This window comes from Prosopis cineraria, unplaced genomic scaffold (genome assembly GCF_029017545.1).
Source record: "Prosopis cineraria cultivar Desert tree isolate PC_DT_omini unplaced genomic scaffold, ASM2901754v1 PC2, whole genome shotgun sequence".
NCBI classification, from domain to species: Eukaryota; Viridiplantae; Streptophyta; class Magnoliopsida; order Fabales; family Fabaceae; genus Prosopis; species Prosopis cineraria.
Genome location: NW_026555333.1, coordinates 33547550 through 33567188, shown reverse-complemented (window position 1 = coordinate 33567188; position 19639 = coordinate 33547550). Strand labels below are relative to the sequence as shown.

The window sequence follows — 19639 nt, the reverse complement described above, 5'->3', positions numbered from 1 at the left end:
ATGCAAAATACAAAGAAAGCAGCCATAGGAATTATAGTAAGGGATATCTTAAATCATTTTTTAAATTATAGCAAGGGATATCTCAGATTATTTTTTGAAGGGATGGCGAGATCAAATTCATGATGATTCAAGCTTCATGTCTGAACTTCTCACACGTTAGAAAGCCATCCAAATAGCTATAGACCTTTGTCATCACACTGTTGTCATCGAGATGGACTCTTTAGAGATGTTTCGTGCTATCTCATCCAAGGATATGTCTTATTGCCCTTGGTCTGTTCAGAGAATTCTTGGTGACATTACTACAATCCTTGAGTCTTCACATTTTATCTCTTTCTTTTTTGTCAAGTGAGATGAAGACCTAGTAGTTAACTGGTTGACAGCCTCTTCTCTTAAATGTGTGGCTCCAAATGGTTGGATTTCCAATCTACCACTCTTTTTACTATTTTATCACACGACTATGGCTCATATCTATCTTAACGAAAGTACAATTTGATAAAAATAACTATCTTAAATATTGTTTCTGTAATGGTTATATCTTAAAGTTATGGAAGTAGTATAAACACATGATTCCTCCCGTCTAAAGCTTCAAATGAGTGGCTTTATTAATCAACACAAACTATGGCTTTATCATATTTAAAGTTTGGAACTAGCTACTGCACATATAAATTGGATTTCAAGTTTTTTTTTTTTTAGAGTCATATGATTATGAATTTTAATTTCATAAATAGGATGGTTTGAATCAAGTTTGAAAAGTGATTTGTTGGTGTGGAAGACTTGTAGTTTTCTGGTGTATGTGTAAGCATGATTTTAATTTGATATATCTGTTACGACCATAATGTTCATAAGACTAGCAACCTATATTTAACAGTGATAGGGAAGGCATTGGATGGTTTTTGTCTTTTATTTTAGTTTTTTTGCCATGTCTCTGCGATGATTGGTTTATGAATTTTTCATGCCTTTTGCTTCTTGTTTATTGTCTTGGTAAACTCTGTTTCCTTCCTCTATTTATGAAGTTCTTTTACTGGTAAAAAAAATAAATAAATAAAACTTTGATCCTGATCTTGAACTCCTTAAGATAGACGACTTAGTATTTTGACTTAAGATGACCTAAATTTTATTATTTTAATTTATTTTAAAATTTACAAAATAAAATAAATTTGTAGTTTAATAAAGATTTTTTAAATATACAATTTTGTACTAATTGAAAATAATAAAATTTGTATCTTTTGAATTAAATTAAGATGACTAGTCTATATACATAAAAAGTAATCTTGTTCATGACTTGATTAAATATGAGTATTTTTTGAGTTAAAATTTAAATTTTCATTTGTTAGGTTATGAAGAAATATCCCTTCTATTAGACTATGATAAGTATGTGTCAATTATTATTATTTTAGCATGAGTCTAGTATTTAAAAGAAGTTTGAGCAGTAAGTTAAATCTTTTGTCTATGATAAATATACGTCTATTATTTTAATGGCGTTTTACGAACAAAAGAAGTTTTTATATAAATATACATGCACCAACACACAAATTATTTGATGATATCTTGTACTATTGGACTTTCCTAACATGAATTTTTTTTCTCTCACTGTCAAAGTTAAATCTTTCTACTTTACTTAACTAGAGAAAATCTGCAACCCAACTACCAACCGTGGAAGTATTAACAATGTCATTCTAAAAGCTAAGGTCTTATCTATATTTTAGCAGCATATAGATAAAGATTTTCAGTTAGGCATGTAGATGAAGATTTTAGGCTTGTGTGTGGAGTAACGGAGTCGGCTTTCCTTTGTCATTAAGGCAGAGGTTTAATTTCGACAGTCCAAATTTAATATTTTTAATTTTAATTTATATTTTTTAAATAATAAATATATAAAAATTGTGAAAAGTTTTAATAAATATGCTTATCAATGTGATAGTCTAAATTTAATATAGATGGTCTAAATTTAATATTAAATTTTTTTTATAAATTTACTATTCTATTTAGAATATATCTGCACTGTTCAAAATATATTTAAAAAGTTAATTTAAATTTTTTATATTAAATTTGAATCATTCATATTAAATCTGAACAGTTAGATTGATAAGTATATTTATTAAATTTTTTATAATTTTATATATTTTTCATTTTAAAAATATAAATAATAAATAACAAATAAAAAATATTAAATTTAAATGATTTAGATTTATCTCTCTCTCAAGAGAGAGGCATTGGAGGCTTTTCTCAGTCAAAAAAAGCACTCTAAGCAATAGGCTATTCCCATGGGCCATAATCTGCGCTCGTTTCCATTCCCCATCTATGCTTCTCTGGCTGCTAATCTCTCTCTCTCTCTCTCTCACAAAAACTAAAAAGATCACATAATTACGAAGAAAAAAGTTACAATGCATCAGATTTAACAAATGTTAAGAAGTTGGGAAATTGAAATAAAAAAAAAAATACTGCGACTGAAGGTTACAGAAAAGAAATGATTAGCTATTTTATGAACTTCTTGTACTAGAGCCTACTACTGGTGATGCTTTGAATGAAGGCAATGGAAGAGTTTTCTTCTTGAAATAAAAAACAGAGATCCCTATGATGTATGAAAGCTGCAAATGGGAACCCAGTTCAGTGTTAAGAGACAAAGACAGAGCATACTCAATCCACATTTAAATTTCTTTAAAAGATACTCAAGGGTACATGAAATATGATCTCTGCTCTCTAGCTACAAAATACACAAGAGTTCATAAAAATATGATCTCTACTCTCTAGCTGCAAACTACACAAGGGTTCATAAAATAAAACTTCATGGTTTAGCTTGGTCCAATTTTTCCCTCTCTGTTTTTTTGGGCTGATTTTTTTCCTTTTTTCCCCCCCTTGCTTGGTCAATTTGGATTGGGCAGCCTCATGCAGGATCATGTTGACTAGGTTTCATATTTAAATTACTAGCCCTACTCCTTGCAGCTCTATATAATAGACAATTTTTAAGAAGAAATTAATGATTTTATATACATTAGTCACTTTACTTATAAAAGCATAGCATGTATTATACCCCCAAAAAAAATCATCATTATTTACAACTTTCTAGGATTTTTTCTAACTCATGCTTTTAAAGAGGGGTAAATTTAAACAATTATTATTGTTTATTTGTAGAACATTTATTTAACTACATATTCTTAGTTCTAATAGAGTAATTAAAATATATTTAGGACAAGAGGGAGTGCAACTCATCTAGTACAATGCCTATATCAACACAATAACCAAAGTTTTAAGTTCGATGAAAGTTCAAATCAATTGAAAATCACTCTTTGAATAAATCAATGAAAATAAAAAAAGAGCCTCTTTTTAGTTATTTAAGCTTTATACTTATAGATCTTGATATGAATTTAGATCACAAGAAAGATATGACTTTGTGGAAAAAATAATACATAATAAAATTAAGGGTTAAGATTCAATTTTACCCCTATACTTATTTTTTAAGAGTGCTAGATATCTTATACTATTAAGTTGAATAATTTTATCCCTGAACTTTTTTTCAAGGAGCAAAAAACTCTTGTGTTAATGAATCATTAACTCTGTTATTATATGTTAACGTGGCATGTGCATGAAGCTCACGCACAATAATAAGTAATATTCTAACTATGTCATTTAGTGTTAATTTACCTCTGAACTCTTTTTTTTCAAGAATACTGAGCATCCTAAAATTTTTTTCTAGGAGCACTAGATGTCTTAAAGTCTTGTTAAAATAAAATTTAATAAATATTATCAAAATATTAAATATTTTCATATTTAATATTTTAAATATTATTATTTATAAATATTCATTCAAAATTTATAAATTACTTTGTTAAATATTAACAACTCAAACTAGCATTTTATAAATTTATAGATGATTTCTTATTTTTTGTATATCGATATTCAATTTTCTTTCTGAGACAATGTTTAAATTGTTACACTTTTTGTGCATGTCGAAACTTACTTATATTTTTAATATTGGTTAAATTCCTTAATTTTTTTTGGTGAACTAACAATCTTTCTCCAAAATATTACACTACCAAAATTTAATAATCTCTATACACTGCAGTATTAGGAGTAAAATAAAAAATATGACAATTAGGACCAACAAGATGACCACAAAAATGTTTATTTAAAAGTTGTTGTTTATTCCATTAACGTGTTACCGAAAAAAGTTACTTAACAAGAAAAAAAAAGGAAAGATGAGAAGAAAAAAATCTTTTATTAATTTGGAGATTCATTCCACTCATTTTTAATACAAAATATTAAAATATTAAATTGGGTGGTGTAATGTTTTAAATAATAATATTTAAATTATTAAATATTAAAATACTTAATATTTTAACAATATTAATTAAATTTTATTTTAACAAGATTTCAAGGTACCCAATGCTTTTAGAAAAAGACTTTAAGGTACTCAATACTTCGAGAAAAAAGTTCAAGGAAAAATTAGTACTAAAGGACATCATCAAAGTTTTATATGTTACTGTGCAAGGGCCTACGCACATTCACATCAGCACGTAACATTAGAGTTAACAATTCATTAATAGATATGGTTTTTGCTCCTCGAAAAAATAAGTCAAAGGTAAAATTATTTTGCTTAAGAGTATAGGGTGCTCAAGGCTCATAAAAAATAAGTATAGAGATAAAATTGGACCTTAACATTATAATAAATAGTGGTAGGGATGTAGAATAATTTTATTCTAGTGTATCATAACACTTCATTAAAATCATCATGGCTTCCATCCCTTCCCTTTACATAAAAGTTCTTTGAAATGGTGATCTTTCTCAGGAATTCAAACCTTGGCATGGCAAGAGATAGGAAGCCCTCTTTCTCCTTATCACTTCAGCTCAAAAAGAATATTTAGCATCAATTTCAAGAAACTCAAAAGCCAAAATATTACTTTTATCATAAAGCTTTATTAGAGCCTCATTATCAAACTAAAGCTTTATATAAACTCTAAGGTGAATTCATGGTAAAAGTGAGATGAAAACTATTACAAAATACACTTTTTACACTAGTTAAAAATGACATATAGCAGGTTTCTTTTGTGTTAAGTGTTGAAGGAATTTAGGAAAGAGCTTTCAGCTATGCCCTCATCACCTTTTATAGGGGAAGGCAACAGCAAGCTCGTTTTAATTTGAATTTCACCTGCCTAAAGGAGCAATAATCTTTTGTGCCACCTTAATAGTCGTTGGCGCGCCAAGTTGAGGGAGAATGGTAGGGTGAGTGCTCCCAGCTTCTCAAGAAGTAAGGGGTATGACTTTAGTACTGGGTCGCCGCTCCATCGAGAGGTAGTGTCTCACTACTTCCCCATGGTCTCCTCTGAGTTGGGCCCTAATTGGATTGATCCCTTGACTCAGTACGCTATTCTATTCCAAACAAACGCTAAATCAATAGTATCATCCTTGATAAAGATGGGCAATGTTTGAAAGATTATGAATTATATAATTTTTTTAAAAAATGATTATCTTCTATTTTTGTTCTTTTTCATTAATCCTTGGTTCATTAAAAGAAATTAGAATGAGAGCATGAGATAAAATTGGCAGGTCCCATGGATATTTCATTAATGCATCTAGCGCACGTGTTCAATCTAGCTAGTCACATGTAGAAGAATTTGATGTTAATTACTTCGATTTGTCACGTTCCGTTCCATAATTGCATTAAGCTGAACGATGTTGTCTTGAAAAGTAAGATAACAATGTGATGACAATTGACAATGATCCAACAAAATTAATATGAAAACCTTTATGATAGAATCAATACATCAATATCAGTATATCAATATATATGTCTATAAATTTATAAGAATATTCTAAGTTTTATAGTACGTTATTCATAAATGATAAATTCTGTAACTCATTCCAACTTTAACTTCTCTCATTAATAGTTTGTGAAGAAAACAAGTCCTTGCAGAGTTCCCCATAGAATCTACACACTAAATCAACGAACACAGGACATTTTAGCTTCTTCCAGTAGTACAGAAGCTCCTCCACTTCCATCAAGTCCTTTAAAGTCTTCCCTTCTTCCACTATCATCTCCACCAGATGCTTCTCGAACCTTCTACATGCCTCTTCAACTTCAACATCGCCATCGCCATCGCCATCACCATCACCACCTTCTCTTCTCTGATGATCACTTACTCTTCTATTATCATAAACTCGTGGTGGCGATGGAAACACCACACCTTCAACCTCAGGCATATCAATGGAGGGACCTGCATGATCACGTTCAAGCTTATCCTTCGTGTGTTTGGGTGATCTCTTTGGGGAACGAAACACTGAGAAGAATGAAGGAGAAGGAGAAGACATTGGTTTTGATGGGTTGAAGAAGGAGAAGGAGAAGAAGAAGAAGGTATTTTAAGGGTGACGAGTTTGAACAGAATGAAGTTTTAATCGTGCATGTGGCTTGAAAACCTTGGATATGAAGATTCCCAATGCTTTGAGTTTCATCGATCTGGTAATCATGAGGAGTGTGGGTGAAGAATAATGAGAACAGTCTGGTAGCGGTAGCTAGGATGAATAATATTTTTGTTGAAACTGGATCGATCAAAAAGAGAAAGAAATATATAAGTGATGTTAGTTAGTTAGTTTGTTAGATAGTTAGTTAGTTAGTTAGTTAGAGAGTATTATGGAGTTGGAGGAGATTGATGTATTTAATATTAGAAGATATATTTATAGATTGTGGAATGAGTAGCAGAAGTGGGTTTCACGTCACAAGTACAGTGTCCAAGGCGGGATGGCATGAATCATGAAAAATTCCAAACTTTCTTCTGAATATCAGTATCATTAGTATTAGTATTATTAGTTGGTGTTATTATTATTAGTGTTAGTATTAGAATTTATTAATTTTTTGAGTATATTTGTGTATTTAATTGTAATCTGCGTTGGTTTGGTATTGTCTATAGTAGTGCCAATTGAGTTTGAGTTCTTTTTTTTAAAAAAAAAAAAATATTATAGAGTGAGTGAAAGAGAGCAAGGATCCCAGTGAAAAAAAAAAAAAAAAAGTATGTCTAAGACCCGTGCGCAAGAAAAAACAAAATAGTACTGATAATGCTTAAATTTAACTCTGTTTGACAGCCATATTAAAAAAATTAGTAGATTTGAGACCTATAAAAAAAAAGTGAATGTAGACTTGCAATGAAACTTTCTTTTTAATTTACATAAAATAAAAAATTATAAATAACAATTTTTTACTTATATTTTTAAGGGTTAAATGACAAATTTGTCTTTAAACTATAAATCCAGAAACATCTAAAATCTTACACTCAATTTTGGTGCAACGTTTCCTTTCAATATTTCAAAATGGTTCAATATTGCCTCTACCATTAATAAATGTTAATTTTAATTGTTGGTTGATTAAAAATTATAAAAATTGACCATGAAATTTTCTTGGTCCTTTTATGTAATTATTTTAGGTTCTTATACATATTTTTTGGTCATTTTTTGTTATTTCTTAATCCTTTTTTTTATAACTTTTGATGTTCTTCTCTATAATGTTTTAATTAACTAATAGTTAAAGTTAACTTTTATTAATGATAGGAATAGCATTATACTGTTTTTAAAAGTTGAATAGGAACATTCTATCACAAATGAGGTTAGGATATCAAATAATCTAGGACATACAATTTAAGGGGAACTTTCCCTTTAAGCCTATTTTTAATATGTAAATGGTAATAACTTATAAAATAAAGATTGTATATAGTTTGAGCATGCAAAAGAGTAACAAAATGTTAAAAAAACAATTAATTATTATCAACATAACTTTTTATACATAGGGTAAAAAGTCAAGGAATAAAAATAGGGTTACAAGGCATTTTTTGTTCCTCAATTATTCATGTAAGAACATTTTGTGTCATAATTTTTTTTTTGCGGCACAATGTCCTTCTTCAACATTTAAAAACAATACAATTTTACTCTTACCTTTAAATAGGCTAACTTTAACTACTAGTTAAAATAGAAAATTATAGAAAATGATCTCAAAAGCTACATTAAAAGATCTTATAAAAGTCCAAAATACTATCTTGGTCAGCCACTTTGACCAACAATACCATTTTGATTATCGGAGTTATCATTGTTTGAAATAACACAGTAAAAATTATTAAATATTAAAGTGTTAATGTTTTAGTAATATCTTATTAAAAAAATATATTTATAATATATTACTAAAACATTAACACTTTAATACTGGTAGAGTGGGGAATATACTTGATGAAAAACAGAAGCAACTGCGCAGACATGAAGGTATTTGATAGAGCCAAAACTTTAAAAGACAGCCAGCATCTCCAATAGGTTAAAAGGACTTATGGAAGGATTATAATATGGCCCTTTCTTATGAAGAGATATCCAAGTAATTCGTTTTGATAATATCGCTTCACTTCATGGTTATAGTAATGTTATTCTTAATTATTTATATAATTGTTTGTTTATCTTGTGTTGTATATTTCTTGGAGTGATTTTATTGATTAAAGCCATGAAGTACTTAGCAAATCATTCTTGTATGTTTAGTAGTGGTTATATTCAATGCCTCCCATGCATTACACGCGGAGTTATTGCCAGTTTCTTGATATAATAAAATAAAATCATTTGAATCATATTTAAATAATTAAAGAATTAGAAGATAATCAAATATATAATATATTTTTTTTAAATTAGAAGATGATACATTCAGATATCAAGAAAACAAATTTAATATTAAAATATACAAAATGTCCCATAACTTTGGGTGCGTTTGCTATCACCATCATGACCTTTAAATATTTAAAATTAAAAATTTTCATATCCCATGTAAAATTAAACAAATTATGCAATTTCACTTTTTTGTTTTTTTAAGAATTAAGTATATGCCATATTACTCTCACAAATATCACTTGACATTAACATAAAATTTTAAATATTTAAAATTGTTTTATGAATATTTAAAAATGTGTAGAGGGTTATTTTGTCAATGCCAAGTGTCATTTGATAGAGTAATATGACATATGCTCAATTCTTAAAGGAAATATGAAATGACATTAACCATTAAATTTAATAGCTATTTTAAGAATGGAAAAATTGATGGTCAAAATATTAAATTGTTGGGTATTTGTTTAAAATTTCAAAAGTCGAGGGATTATAAGTTTATGAAGGTTTTGTATATTTTGGCCAATACATAATATATTATTTTTTAATGAAAATCATATATATATATATATATCCCTTTTTTTAACAAAAACAAATCATATTCTTCCACAGGCCTGAACTCTGCAGATCTTGGAAGCCGAGCCCAAAGAAGCAAAAAGATTTTGGGCCACAAATAGCAAAAGGATGCAATTGGGTTTTTCAAGCTAGAAAAATTAATAAACAGTCCAAAACCCTGGGCTAAAATATGAGGCCTAGTTTGGCCCAAAAAAAAAATGAGGCCTAGTAAATTTAAAGACCTATCACTCAAAGTAGCTGCAAATTTATCCATTTTGTATTTAAAAGTACACCTTTTGGCTTTAGCCATGCAGTTTCACACAAGATTTTATTTTGGCCACATTATTTTATAAAGTTTCATTTCTAACATTGTTACTTATATTAACAAAAAAAATATTGACATTAAAATTTTAAATATTGACAAAATATTGTCAAATATTAACATATTAATCAAATGTGAACTTTTACCTATAAGTTTATGACTGCAACAAATTACAGGGAGGATAGGCTTCTTTAACTTACGGAAAATTTGCAGAGATATTGATTCTTACCAGCAAAATCTTGAAAAATTAAAGTAACAGAATTTCATGGGTGTGTGCGCGTGTAAAATGGAAACAAGACAAGCCGACACTGAATATAGTGATTAGTTATTAAAGGAATATAATAGAATGCAATCATTTCTAAAACCTAGGAACAGGGAAAAAATGAGCCTCCTCTTGATTACCTTTTTTTCTTCTTTTAAATAAGTTTGAATGGATGGATCAAACAAAGCGTGGAGAAAGGGATCATGAGTTTCAATCTTTGACATCCCCACTGTAAGCACAACCCATTCTGACGTGAATCATTTGAACTTCATCAAGATAAGAGAGAGACAGAGAGAGAGAGAGGGAGGGAGGGAGGGAGAGGAGTGGGATTTCTTGTTGTAAGATAAATTCATAGAAGTTGACCGGGTTGATAAGGATATAGTTTATATATCACAAGAAGATGAATTTAAACACTTATATGAGAGTTTTGTTGGCAAGCAATTTGTATATAAAAAAATGGTCTGAGTTTTGTACTTTTGTTGCCAATCTTGACCCTATATCGAGTGTCAAAATCAAAGTTATCTAATTTTTGTGTTATTTAAAAAAGGTAAAAGAGCATGTTAGTTTCTTAAATTATAGGTTTGACTGTTTGAAATTCTAAATTTTTTTTAATATAATATTTCTTTTTAATTTTTAAAAGACCATTACAAAAAAGTTAACTTTGATCATAATTAACCAAATATTGAAAGAAAATAATTTTAAAAATTATATAAAAAAAGATCAATAAATTTTTTCCATTATTTTTAAGGTCCTTTACTGTAATTTTTGAGGTTTATTATTATTATTTTTTAATTAACTAACAGTTAAAATTAACTTTGTTAATAATAGAGATTTAATTTTATTATTTTTAAAAATTAAAAAAAAATATCACATCAAAAATAAATTTAAAGCCCCTCTTAAATTTTATAATTTAAGGCTAATTTATCATTTAACCTACCTGAATGCCGAGAAATTAAAGCGTATCTAGAGACAGAGTGTACGTTGCCAGTTGCTTGTGCTTTCGTGGTTTACTTCAGTGCTTGTAAACCTCGACATACGAGCTCGGTCCCTGACTGGCATGCAAAACAAAAACAGATAGATAGAGTGTCCGTTGACTTAGCAGAATGCTGATTTTGTAAATGGCTCATAATATTTCATAGTAGAGAACCTATTTCTTGACTTTTTTCTCTCTCCAAATACGCCCTTAAATGGATGTGGAGGATTCTAGCTCTGTATCATCCTTTTTCATCTATTAAAGTGATGACTCATATCTTCTTTTGGTATGAATAACAAGTTTTCCTTCCAACTTTCAATCCAACGGTCAAAATCATTTTATCATCCAGGTCGAAAAATCTGCTTTTTTTTTAATATCAAAATATAATTTTTTTCATTTAATGATGCATTTTTATAATCGAACTTTATTTGACAACTCATGTTGCACGACCCTTAATTGGTTGTAGGGGAAGGAAGGAAAAATATATTAATGAATTTGAATTAAAAAAAACTAATATATGGGGTTAATTTTTTTTTTTAATAGAGATAAAAAGTAAAGGGAAAGAGTCAGTAAAACTAATTAAAAATTCTCAACCCACACCTTCCTATTTCTTTTGAATAAAAGTTAAAATATTGAGTAAATATTAACATGATAGTTTTACAAACAAATAGTAGTATTTGGAAATTATAAAATAGGTGTCGCACTCGAAAAAATGCGATGTGGACAGCGCGTGAGGAGAGGTCCCGGCCTTCGCAGCGGGACCGAGTCGAATGAGTCACCACCAAGATTTTGAGGTAAATCTCGAGAAACCAATTAATGGAGGATAAGGGTAGTTTGCGAAATCAGAGAATAGGTTCAGGAGTCGATTGAGTGTGGGGAAGGTATTAGGCACCCCACAACACCCGTTCGTCAGAATGGTTACCTGAAGTCTGTTGTCCTATAGTAATATGATTTTAAAATTATTTTAATTATCCCTCTAATATTCATGTGTTTTAAAAATGATAAGAATTAAGTAAGAAATATTTATTTATTTACGAGGGAGGACTTGACTCAAAATCTGACTCTAAGGCTTATGTATCCTGTGATGGGGATCAAAGTCCATGTAGTTCGGGCTTGAACGTTGTTGGTGAAAATATTTTTGAAGAGAAATTAATTATAAATAATTCACCATTTTGTAAATAAAATAATTTTTAAAATTTTGATATGTTTGTTTTAAATTACAAAAAGTAATTTAATTTTAATTATTTTCTCAATTTTTGAATTTTAAAATAAAGAAAAGAAAAGGGTTTAAAATTATTTTATTATTTTTTATGTTTTATGATTGAAAATTTTAATTATTATACCTACAGAACCTTATTGATTCATACGGTAATGCAATTGTTTTAAATATCTGCGGAGATTCTGAAATTTTACACGATAAAAGAATTTAGCAATTTAATTTATTTATTTTTAAATGCTAGTAATAATTTATTTAAGCATGTATGTACATGTTTTTAAAGAATTTTAATCATCATACCTGCAAAGCCTTATTAACTTATACGGTAATGTAATTATCCTAAATATCTGCAGAGATTCTAAAATCTCACACGATAAAAAAATTTAATTTATTTAATTAGATTTTTAATTTGATTGATTTAATATATAATTTATATAATATATATATATATATATTTTTTAAGAACTTAATCGTTATATCTATAGAGTCTTATTAACTCATACGATAATACGATAATCTTAAAAGTCTGTGGAGATTCAAAAATCTCACATGATTAAAAGATATAATCGGTAAGTTGACCACAATTTAAATTCATTAATTTGATTAATTAATTTTTTTAAATTGTATATTATATGATTATTTGCAAAAATCATTTATTTATTATAAAAATTGAGGATCACTATATCTGCGAGGATTTATTATCCCACATGATGATATGATTAATTTAAGTCTCTACGAAAATTTTTGAAATCTCACATGAGACTTAAATAAATTATTAATTTGGATTATAAAAAGAGGGTTAATTTTAATGGTAGGCCTTTAGAACCCATATTAACATATAAATTTTGCTCTCATATCTGCGAAACTTTATTGATTTACATGATATGAGATTATCTTGAATATCTGTAGAGATTCAAAGTCTCACACAATAAAAAGATTAAATAATATTCACTTTAAATATATTTTAATGTATAATTATATAACGTATATTTTTAAATATAGAAATCTTAATCATTATACCTGCGAAGCCTTATTGACTCTCATGGTAGTACAATTATCCTAAATATTTACGAAGTTTCAAAAATCTCACATGACTAAAAGATCTAATTAGACAATATAATTATAATTTAAATTTATTAATTTGATTAATTAATATTATAAAAAATGTTTATTATTTTATTTACAAAAATTTGTGTATGTATTTACCATACAAATTGTGAATTACGATATCTGCGAGGATTTATTACCCTACACGATAAGGCAATTAATTTAGTTCTCTATGAAAATTCTTAAAATCTCACGCGAGACTTAAATATTTATTATAAAAAGAAAATTAATTTTAATAATGGGTCTTTGGAACCCATATTAATATATACAAGATTGATCCTCATACCAGTGAAATCTTATTGATTTGCACGATAGAGGATCATTCTAAATATCCATGGAGATTCTTAAAATCTCACACGACAAATAAGTAATTAAGATATTTGCATTTTCAGGCAGTGCATAATATTATGATTGGCTAAACGATTCATGCGATGAAAGCAATGGAAAGAATAGAGAAATACATTATTTTGACATTCACTATTCTTTTGACCTGGGGATATATTCTAAAAAATTCATATTTGGCATAAACTTTAGCAAGATTATAACCATGATAGATACGGCTTCAAACCACAATCACCCAACAAATTATCAGCGATATTCTCACAGGCTTCTTCTTCTTTTTTATTTTGTCAAACACCTCTCAAGTATGTTCTAAATTCTAAAACAAATATTTGATTCATGAATTTTTAATGCCTAAATATATATATCTGGATCAGTCCACACTCTTAGCATCTATCAATATAAATATGTTCATCAATGAATCCAGATTAAGGGAGATGATATGATTTAAATATTACCTGATTTAACTGCTAATGACCACGTCCTCAAGTTGCAGTAGCCTTGAGGCTCTACCTTGCAAAAACTCGAGGTTTGTGTCTCCGTGCCTCCAAGAACATTATAAGTAGAAAATGAAGCTTGTGCCAATCATGTAGATGTCACCTTGACATAGATTCACTGTTCCAGTATCACCATCATATGCCCAGGTCAACTTTCCACTCCCTGTCTGAACATAGAAGAACGTGTCTGCATGAAGAAGAACAGGAAGGAAGAGAGAATTGGGTTCCAGTGTAAAGAACTGAAAACGAAAGGGTGGTCTGCGTCCATCTTTGATGTCAATGGCAGACTCTTCTCCATATTCGGTGCATGTGAGTCTTCTCCACTTAGATTTTTCGATCATAGGACCCTCTTCCTTCGTGACATTCTTAGAACTCGAAGCCTTGCCATGCAAGGGAAGCGTGAGTAACAAGAAGATCCCGAGAAATGAAAAAAAATGGTGAATCGAGCCGAGCTCTTTGATGCTTTCTTTGTTAAATGAATTCACCGTGCTTTTTCTTATAAAATCTCTCAGTCAAAAGACTCTGTTCAGACTCTCATTCTCAGTTTTCTCTCTACTTCTCAGTGCTCTATTTCTTTCTTTTTCCATCCATCGTGATGCTCTATTTTTGTTCTTTTTCTACAATGTGCCTTGCTTATTGCTCTTCATCCAGTCTTTTCTCCACCTCGCTCTCATTCTCATGCTCTCTTTTTTTGTTTTTTCTTCTCCATTTTCGTTTCTCTCCTTCTATGCTCTATTTTCTTCCATTTTTCTCGTCCATCCTCAGTCTCTCCTTCCTCTATTTTTCCTTTTCTCGATGCTCTATGTTTGCTTTCTTTTCTGTCTCCTCTCAGACTCGCTCCCTCTTCATTTTCATCTCAGCTCTCTCTCCTTCTCGTCTCCGCTCCTTCCCTCCTCCCTCTTTGGTTTTCTCTTCATCTTGGATCCATCTCTTATGCTCTATTTTTTTTCTTTCCCACTGTATTCTCCTTTTTATGCTCTACTTTTTCATTTTCGTCTGGTTGTGTGTTTTTCCTTTTTCTACATTTTTTTGTGCTCGTTTTATCTGGCGTGTGGGTGCTGCGTTTTTGCTATGTTTCTTCTCACTTTTTCCCTACTGTAACTTCTACTTTCTCTACTATTCCGTCTGCGTGAATGTGTGTCTTTGCATGGCTACCTTTTTGTGTGTTTTTCATATGTCTTTCTATTTTTTCAGCGCACGCCTCTACTTCTTCTGTTTCTATTTTCTTTTTGCTCTTCTTGTTGTCTGTTCCTTCATCTCTGTTTTGCTTTCTGCATTTTTGCTCATGTTCTGTATTTTTCTTCTATGTTGTGGCTGTCTGTGACTCTGGTTTTTCGTTTGCGTGTTCTCTGTGCACGCAATTTTCTCCCTGGTCTGCTGCTCTGTGTTTGCTTCTCATGCTCCGTACATGCATGTCCAGCATTTTTGCCATTCTTTTTAACTCTTTTTTTTAATTAGATTAAAGGAGGGAAAGGAACATTTAATTTTTAATATATATATATATATATATATTTATTTAAATGGAGAACAAAAAGATTTAAGGAGAGAAATTTAAAAAATAGTTGAGTCTCAAAAAAAATTAATTTCCAATATCTTTGAATGGTTGAAATAATTTAGGAGAGATTTTAAAAGATTTAAACAAAATTTTTTTTAATTTTTTTAAAATTATTTTTTTAAAATATAATCCTAAAAGAAAAGGATTAAATTTCATTTTTATATATTTTATATTTTTTTAATTATTTATTGTTAAATTTAAAAAATATACGGATAAAATACGGTGTTCACAATAAGATATGCGTAATTACAAATAAATAACTGTAATTGTGAAAGTATAAATAACTATATTTTTTATTCCCCATCATACATAACAAGAACAATCAAAGCATAAATAATAATATTTTTTAATTTTCCTTGCATGTTTTTAGTGTTTAGAATATAGACATAAATTTGGGCGAAAGAAGATAGAAACAAATAATAAATTTTTTATTTTAGAATTTTTCATTCTCAATTAAACTCAAAAATATACAGTAATTTATTTTATTTCATAAACACCATCTTGTTTTATTCCTACACCAATTACTTTAGAAATTGATATCCTTTGTATATTAAAATTATAAATAACAATATGTTAATTTATGATATATTATTGTCATATAATTTGCAACTATTATTTTAACTTTTTACAATTATAATTTTATATATTTAATAGTTAAATTTATCATACATTATAAGTAAGGATATTATTATTTTTACAGCTGAATTTTAAATTATACTTAAATTTTAAGGGATCTAACTGTGGTTCTTAAAAAGGACTTATTTGTAATTAATTATGTTCCATAAGATCTATACATAATTTTTTCTATTAAAAAATACATGCACCAAATTTTTTTATTTATTATTTTGTGTAGATTAAAATTCCAAACAACAAAAAAAATTCACTTAGTTACATACCTACGTTTTTATAATTTGAATAAATTAAATTATTAATTTTATTATAAATCGCATAGTGACCTTTTTCAACATTAAGTCCCATGTCGGTTTATCACCCATTTTTGCACCACGAATCACACGCCCAAACTTTTTTTTTTTTTTTGGGTAATTCACACCCATACTTTTCATTATATGCGTCACATTCTCTTTTACTTTAACCTTGAAGAGGAAAAGGCAAAAACAGAATTGGGTACAAACTGTAGAACTACATTATACAGTTTCCATGGAATCAAATTAATATATGTGTGTGTATATATTAATCTATACTGTAAAATATAGTTAATATGAAGAGTAGAAAAGGACAAGATAATGCAAAAATGGAGAGAAAATAATGGAGGAGAATTCTTATTCATTAGTGTACATATGCTTTGGATAGTGTACATATGATTTGGACATGACCTCTATTTATAGGCCTTCAACCATTCAAATCCTACCCTAATGTTACAAAGATATAATGAGGTCTATAATGGTATATTATGTAACATTTAAAGGTTATAAGCTATTAAGACTAGAAACTCCTTCCATGCCATTCATGAGGACATTAAGGATAAAGGAATCCTAAAGGTTATGAGTTATGGACATCCATAACATAATATTTATAATACTCTCTCTTTGATATTCATAACAAACAATGTGCCTCATTAAAACTTTACTAGGAAACACCCAATGGGATAAAAACCTAGTGAAGGAAAAATAGTACACAATATTTTAAATATTCACTAATGTTACCTCATTAAAAATTTTTCTAGGAAAATTCAGTGGGACAAAACCTTAGAAAGGAAAAAAGAGTACAACATAATATTTATTCCCCATAGTCTCTCCCTAATAACAATATCACTCTATTTCCCTTGATGACATCATCACTTTATGTCTCTGAGTCTGTGCATTCCAATTCCATACACTAACTTCTCAAATGTTGAAGTTGGTAATGTCTTAGTAAACAAATATGCAAGAATATCATATGAGCGAATTTGCTGAACATCTATATCACCACTCTTCCAAAGGTCATGAGTGAAATTTTTTTTTAGAAATATGTTTTGTTCTATCTCCTTTGATATATCCTCCTTTCAATTGAGCTATGCACACCGTGTTATCTTCAAATAATATTGTTGGAATCTTTTTTTCCAATAATAAACCACACATCTTTTAGATATGATAGATCACTTGTAATATCCTGATTTTTTTTAGATTAAAAAATTGTGAAATTTAAGTTTTTATTAAAAAAAGATAATAATAAAAATTTATATTATTTGAGATTATTCAGAAATAATAATATGGTTAGGCATTTAATTATGAATTAAAAACTTAGGTTTAAAATTACATAAGAAATGTTTAGTTAAGATGTAAATTTTAAGATTTAAAATATATAAATAATTTTTTTTGGGTGTGTGTGTGAGTTAAAAAAAAAGAGAAAAGAAAGTAAAAAAAAATGGAGGGCAGTTTAATCGATGTGGGAAGGTGAGGTGCCTCCTCACGTATAAAAGGAGGAGGCACAGGCGTGAGGAGACGCAGGAGGAAGCAAAAGAAAAAGAAACTTTTATAATTTGTGAAAATTGTAACTAATGGCCTAAGATGCAATCTGTAAAAATTGCAAGTAATGACCCAAAAGTTTAAATAATTAAATTCAAACCTATAGTTTTTTTTAATATAATTGTGGGACCTACAATTCTATTTTTATATTATTTTTTTCTCTTCCTCTCACGTTGCTCGGTGTTTTCTTGCAAGGGGGGATTATTATCTTTTCTTCAGGTATGCTCCAACTTTCCTGTTTAGATTAGCATTTAAAAAATTATTTAATTGCAAAATTAATTTTATAGTTATTTTCTAAATAGTATTAGCTTTCTAGTAATATGATTATTTTGTAGAACAGAGCAAATATTTTGATTAGGATTTTCTATAGGATAGTTAATTTGATGATATGATGGATTAAAAATATAGGTTGAAGTTTTTAGGAATATAATAAATATTATAAAATATTTTCTTGAGGTTGAAACTCATGTTTAAGAATTTTTGAATTAAACTCTAGATCTATATGGTTGAATTTATATTGAATCTGAGATGTAGGGATAAACCTTTGATTATTAAATATTTATTTAAGTATGAATAGGTATTTTTGAAGTTATAGAAAGGTGATTTGAGGCTTCAAGATAATTCTAAAATTTTTAATTTATTTTTGGATGAATTTTTAGAATATAGAAGGATGAAATTGTGATACTAGAAGTGATTTGAGGCTTAAAAATAGTTTATTAGGGTATGAGAATTTTAGAAAAGAATTTGAAAAGTTAAATAAGGCATAAATCTTAAATTAGTGTTAATATGGATTATAGATTTAAGACTTTCTAACTTTTTAAATTAGAGTTATTTATTTTAATGTAAAATTAATATATAGTATTATAAAATAACTATATAGATTGTGTTGACAAAGATAGTGGTGAAAGAGGAGTTGTGAAGGGGAACTTGTTATTCAAGACACAAGGTAACCATTATTAATGTATTGTGATGAGTGTGTTTGTGAATGGTTATGTGTTGTCTTGTTGTTTGAAAAAATTATGAATTATTAAAAATAAATATTGTTATATACTTGTTTGAAATTATTGCTAAGTGGGTCAAAAATTTATTTTTGTTTATCATGATGAGATATTATTGTTTGGATATATTCCTGTTTGGATATTTGAATGATGCATAACTTGTCAGGGTATTTTAATATATGGTGTTAATGGAAATTTCTATTCGGTTAATTATTACCACGTGGTAAGCCCTCATTGGACCCAATGAGTGGCGTGTCACTTGGTCCAACTCACCTTTGACCGGGTGATTTGGCATCCGAGCATGGCAAAAGGAGGATATAAGGTGCAGTCATGCAATTAAATACTTGTTCGGTTTGTTTGAAAATATTATTCGGTTAAATGTTTTGTGTGCCCACTTAGCAATCACATGATTAGTTACATCTGCATGCATCATTATATATTAATTTTTGGTTACTAGGACTTTTAAGTCTTATTCCCCGTGGTTAACATTTTTACAGGAGCGAGTCTGGCCGAGAAAGCACCAGAGGCGTAACTTTAGTGTATGAGACACCATCCTTTACGTTGCCTCTTATTTTGTATTATGCAATGTATCTTGTACCAACCTAGAACATGTCTTATTTGTGGAGTATGTAAACTCTAATCCTTTTTATTAAATGCATTTATATGACCAAGAGGATTATGTCTGTCTCTCTTGATCCATGACCTGATTTAAATATCATGCCATGAGGATCCTATCT

General features: G+C 28.8%; 1 protein-coding gene across 1 annotated transcript; it reads right to left on the bottom strand.

Moving 5' to 3' along the window:
* Positions 1 to 5718: 5718 nt before the first annotated feature.
* Positions 5719 to 6499, bottom strand: LOC129299888 (uncharacterized). Its single transcript, XM_054938365.1, has one exon. It carries the CDS (start codon positions 6301 to 6303, stop codon positions 5863 to 5865), a length of 441 nt encoding a protein of 146 aa, XP_054794340.1. The 5' UTR covers positions 6304 to 6499; the 3' UTR covers positions 5719 to 5862.
* Positions 6500 to 19639: the final 13140 nt, after the last annotated feature.

Coding starts and splice junctions, on each gene's coding strand:
- LOC129299888 (XM_054938365.1), bottom strand. CDS start 6,303: ATGTCTTCTCCTTCTCCTTCATTCTTCTCAGTGTTTCGTTCCCCAAAG.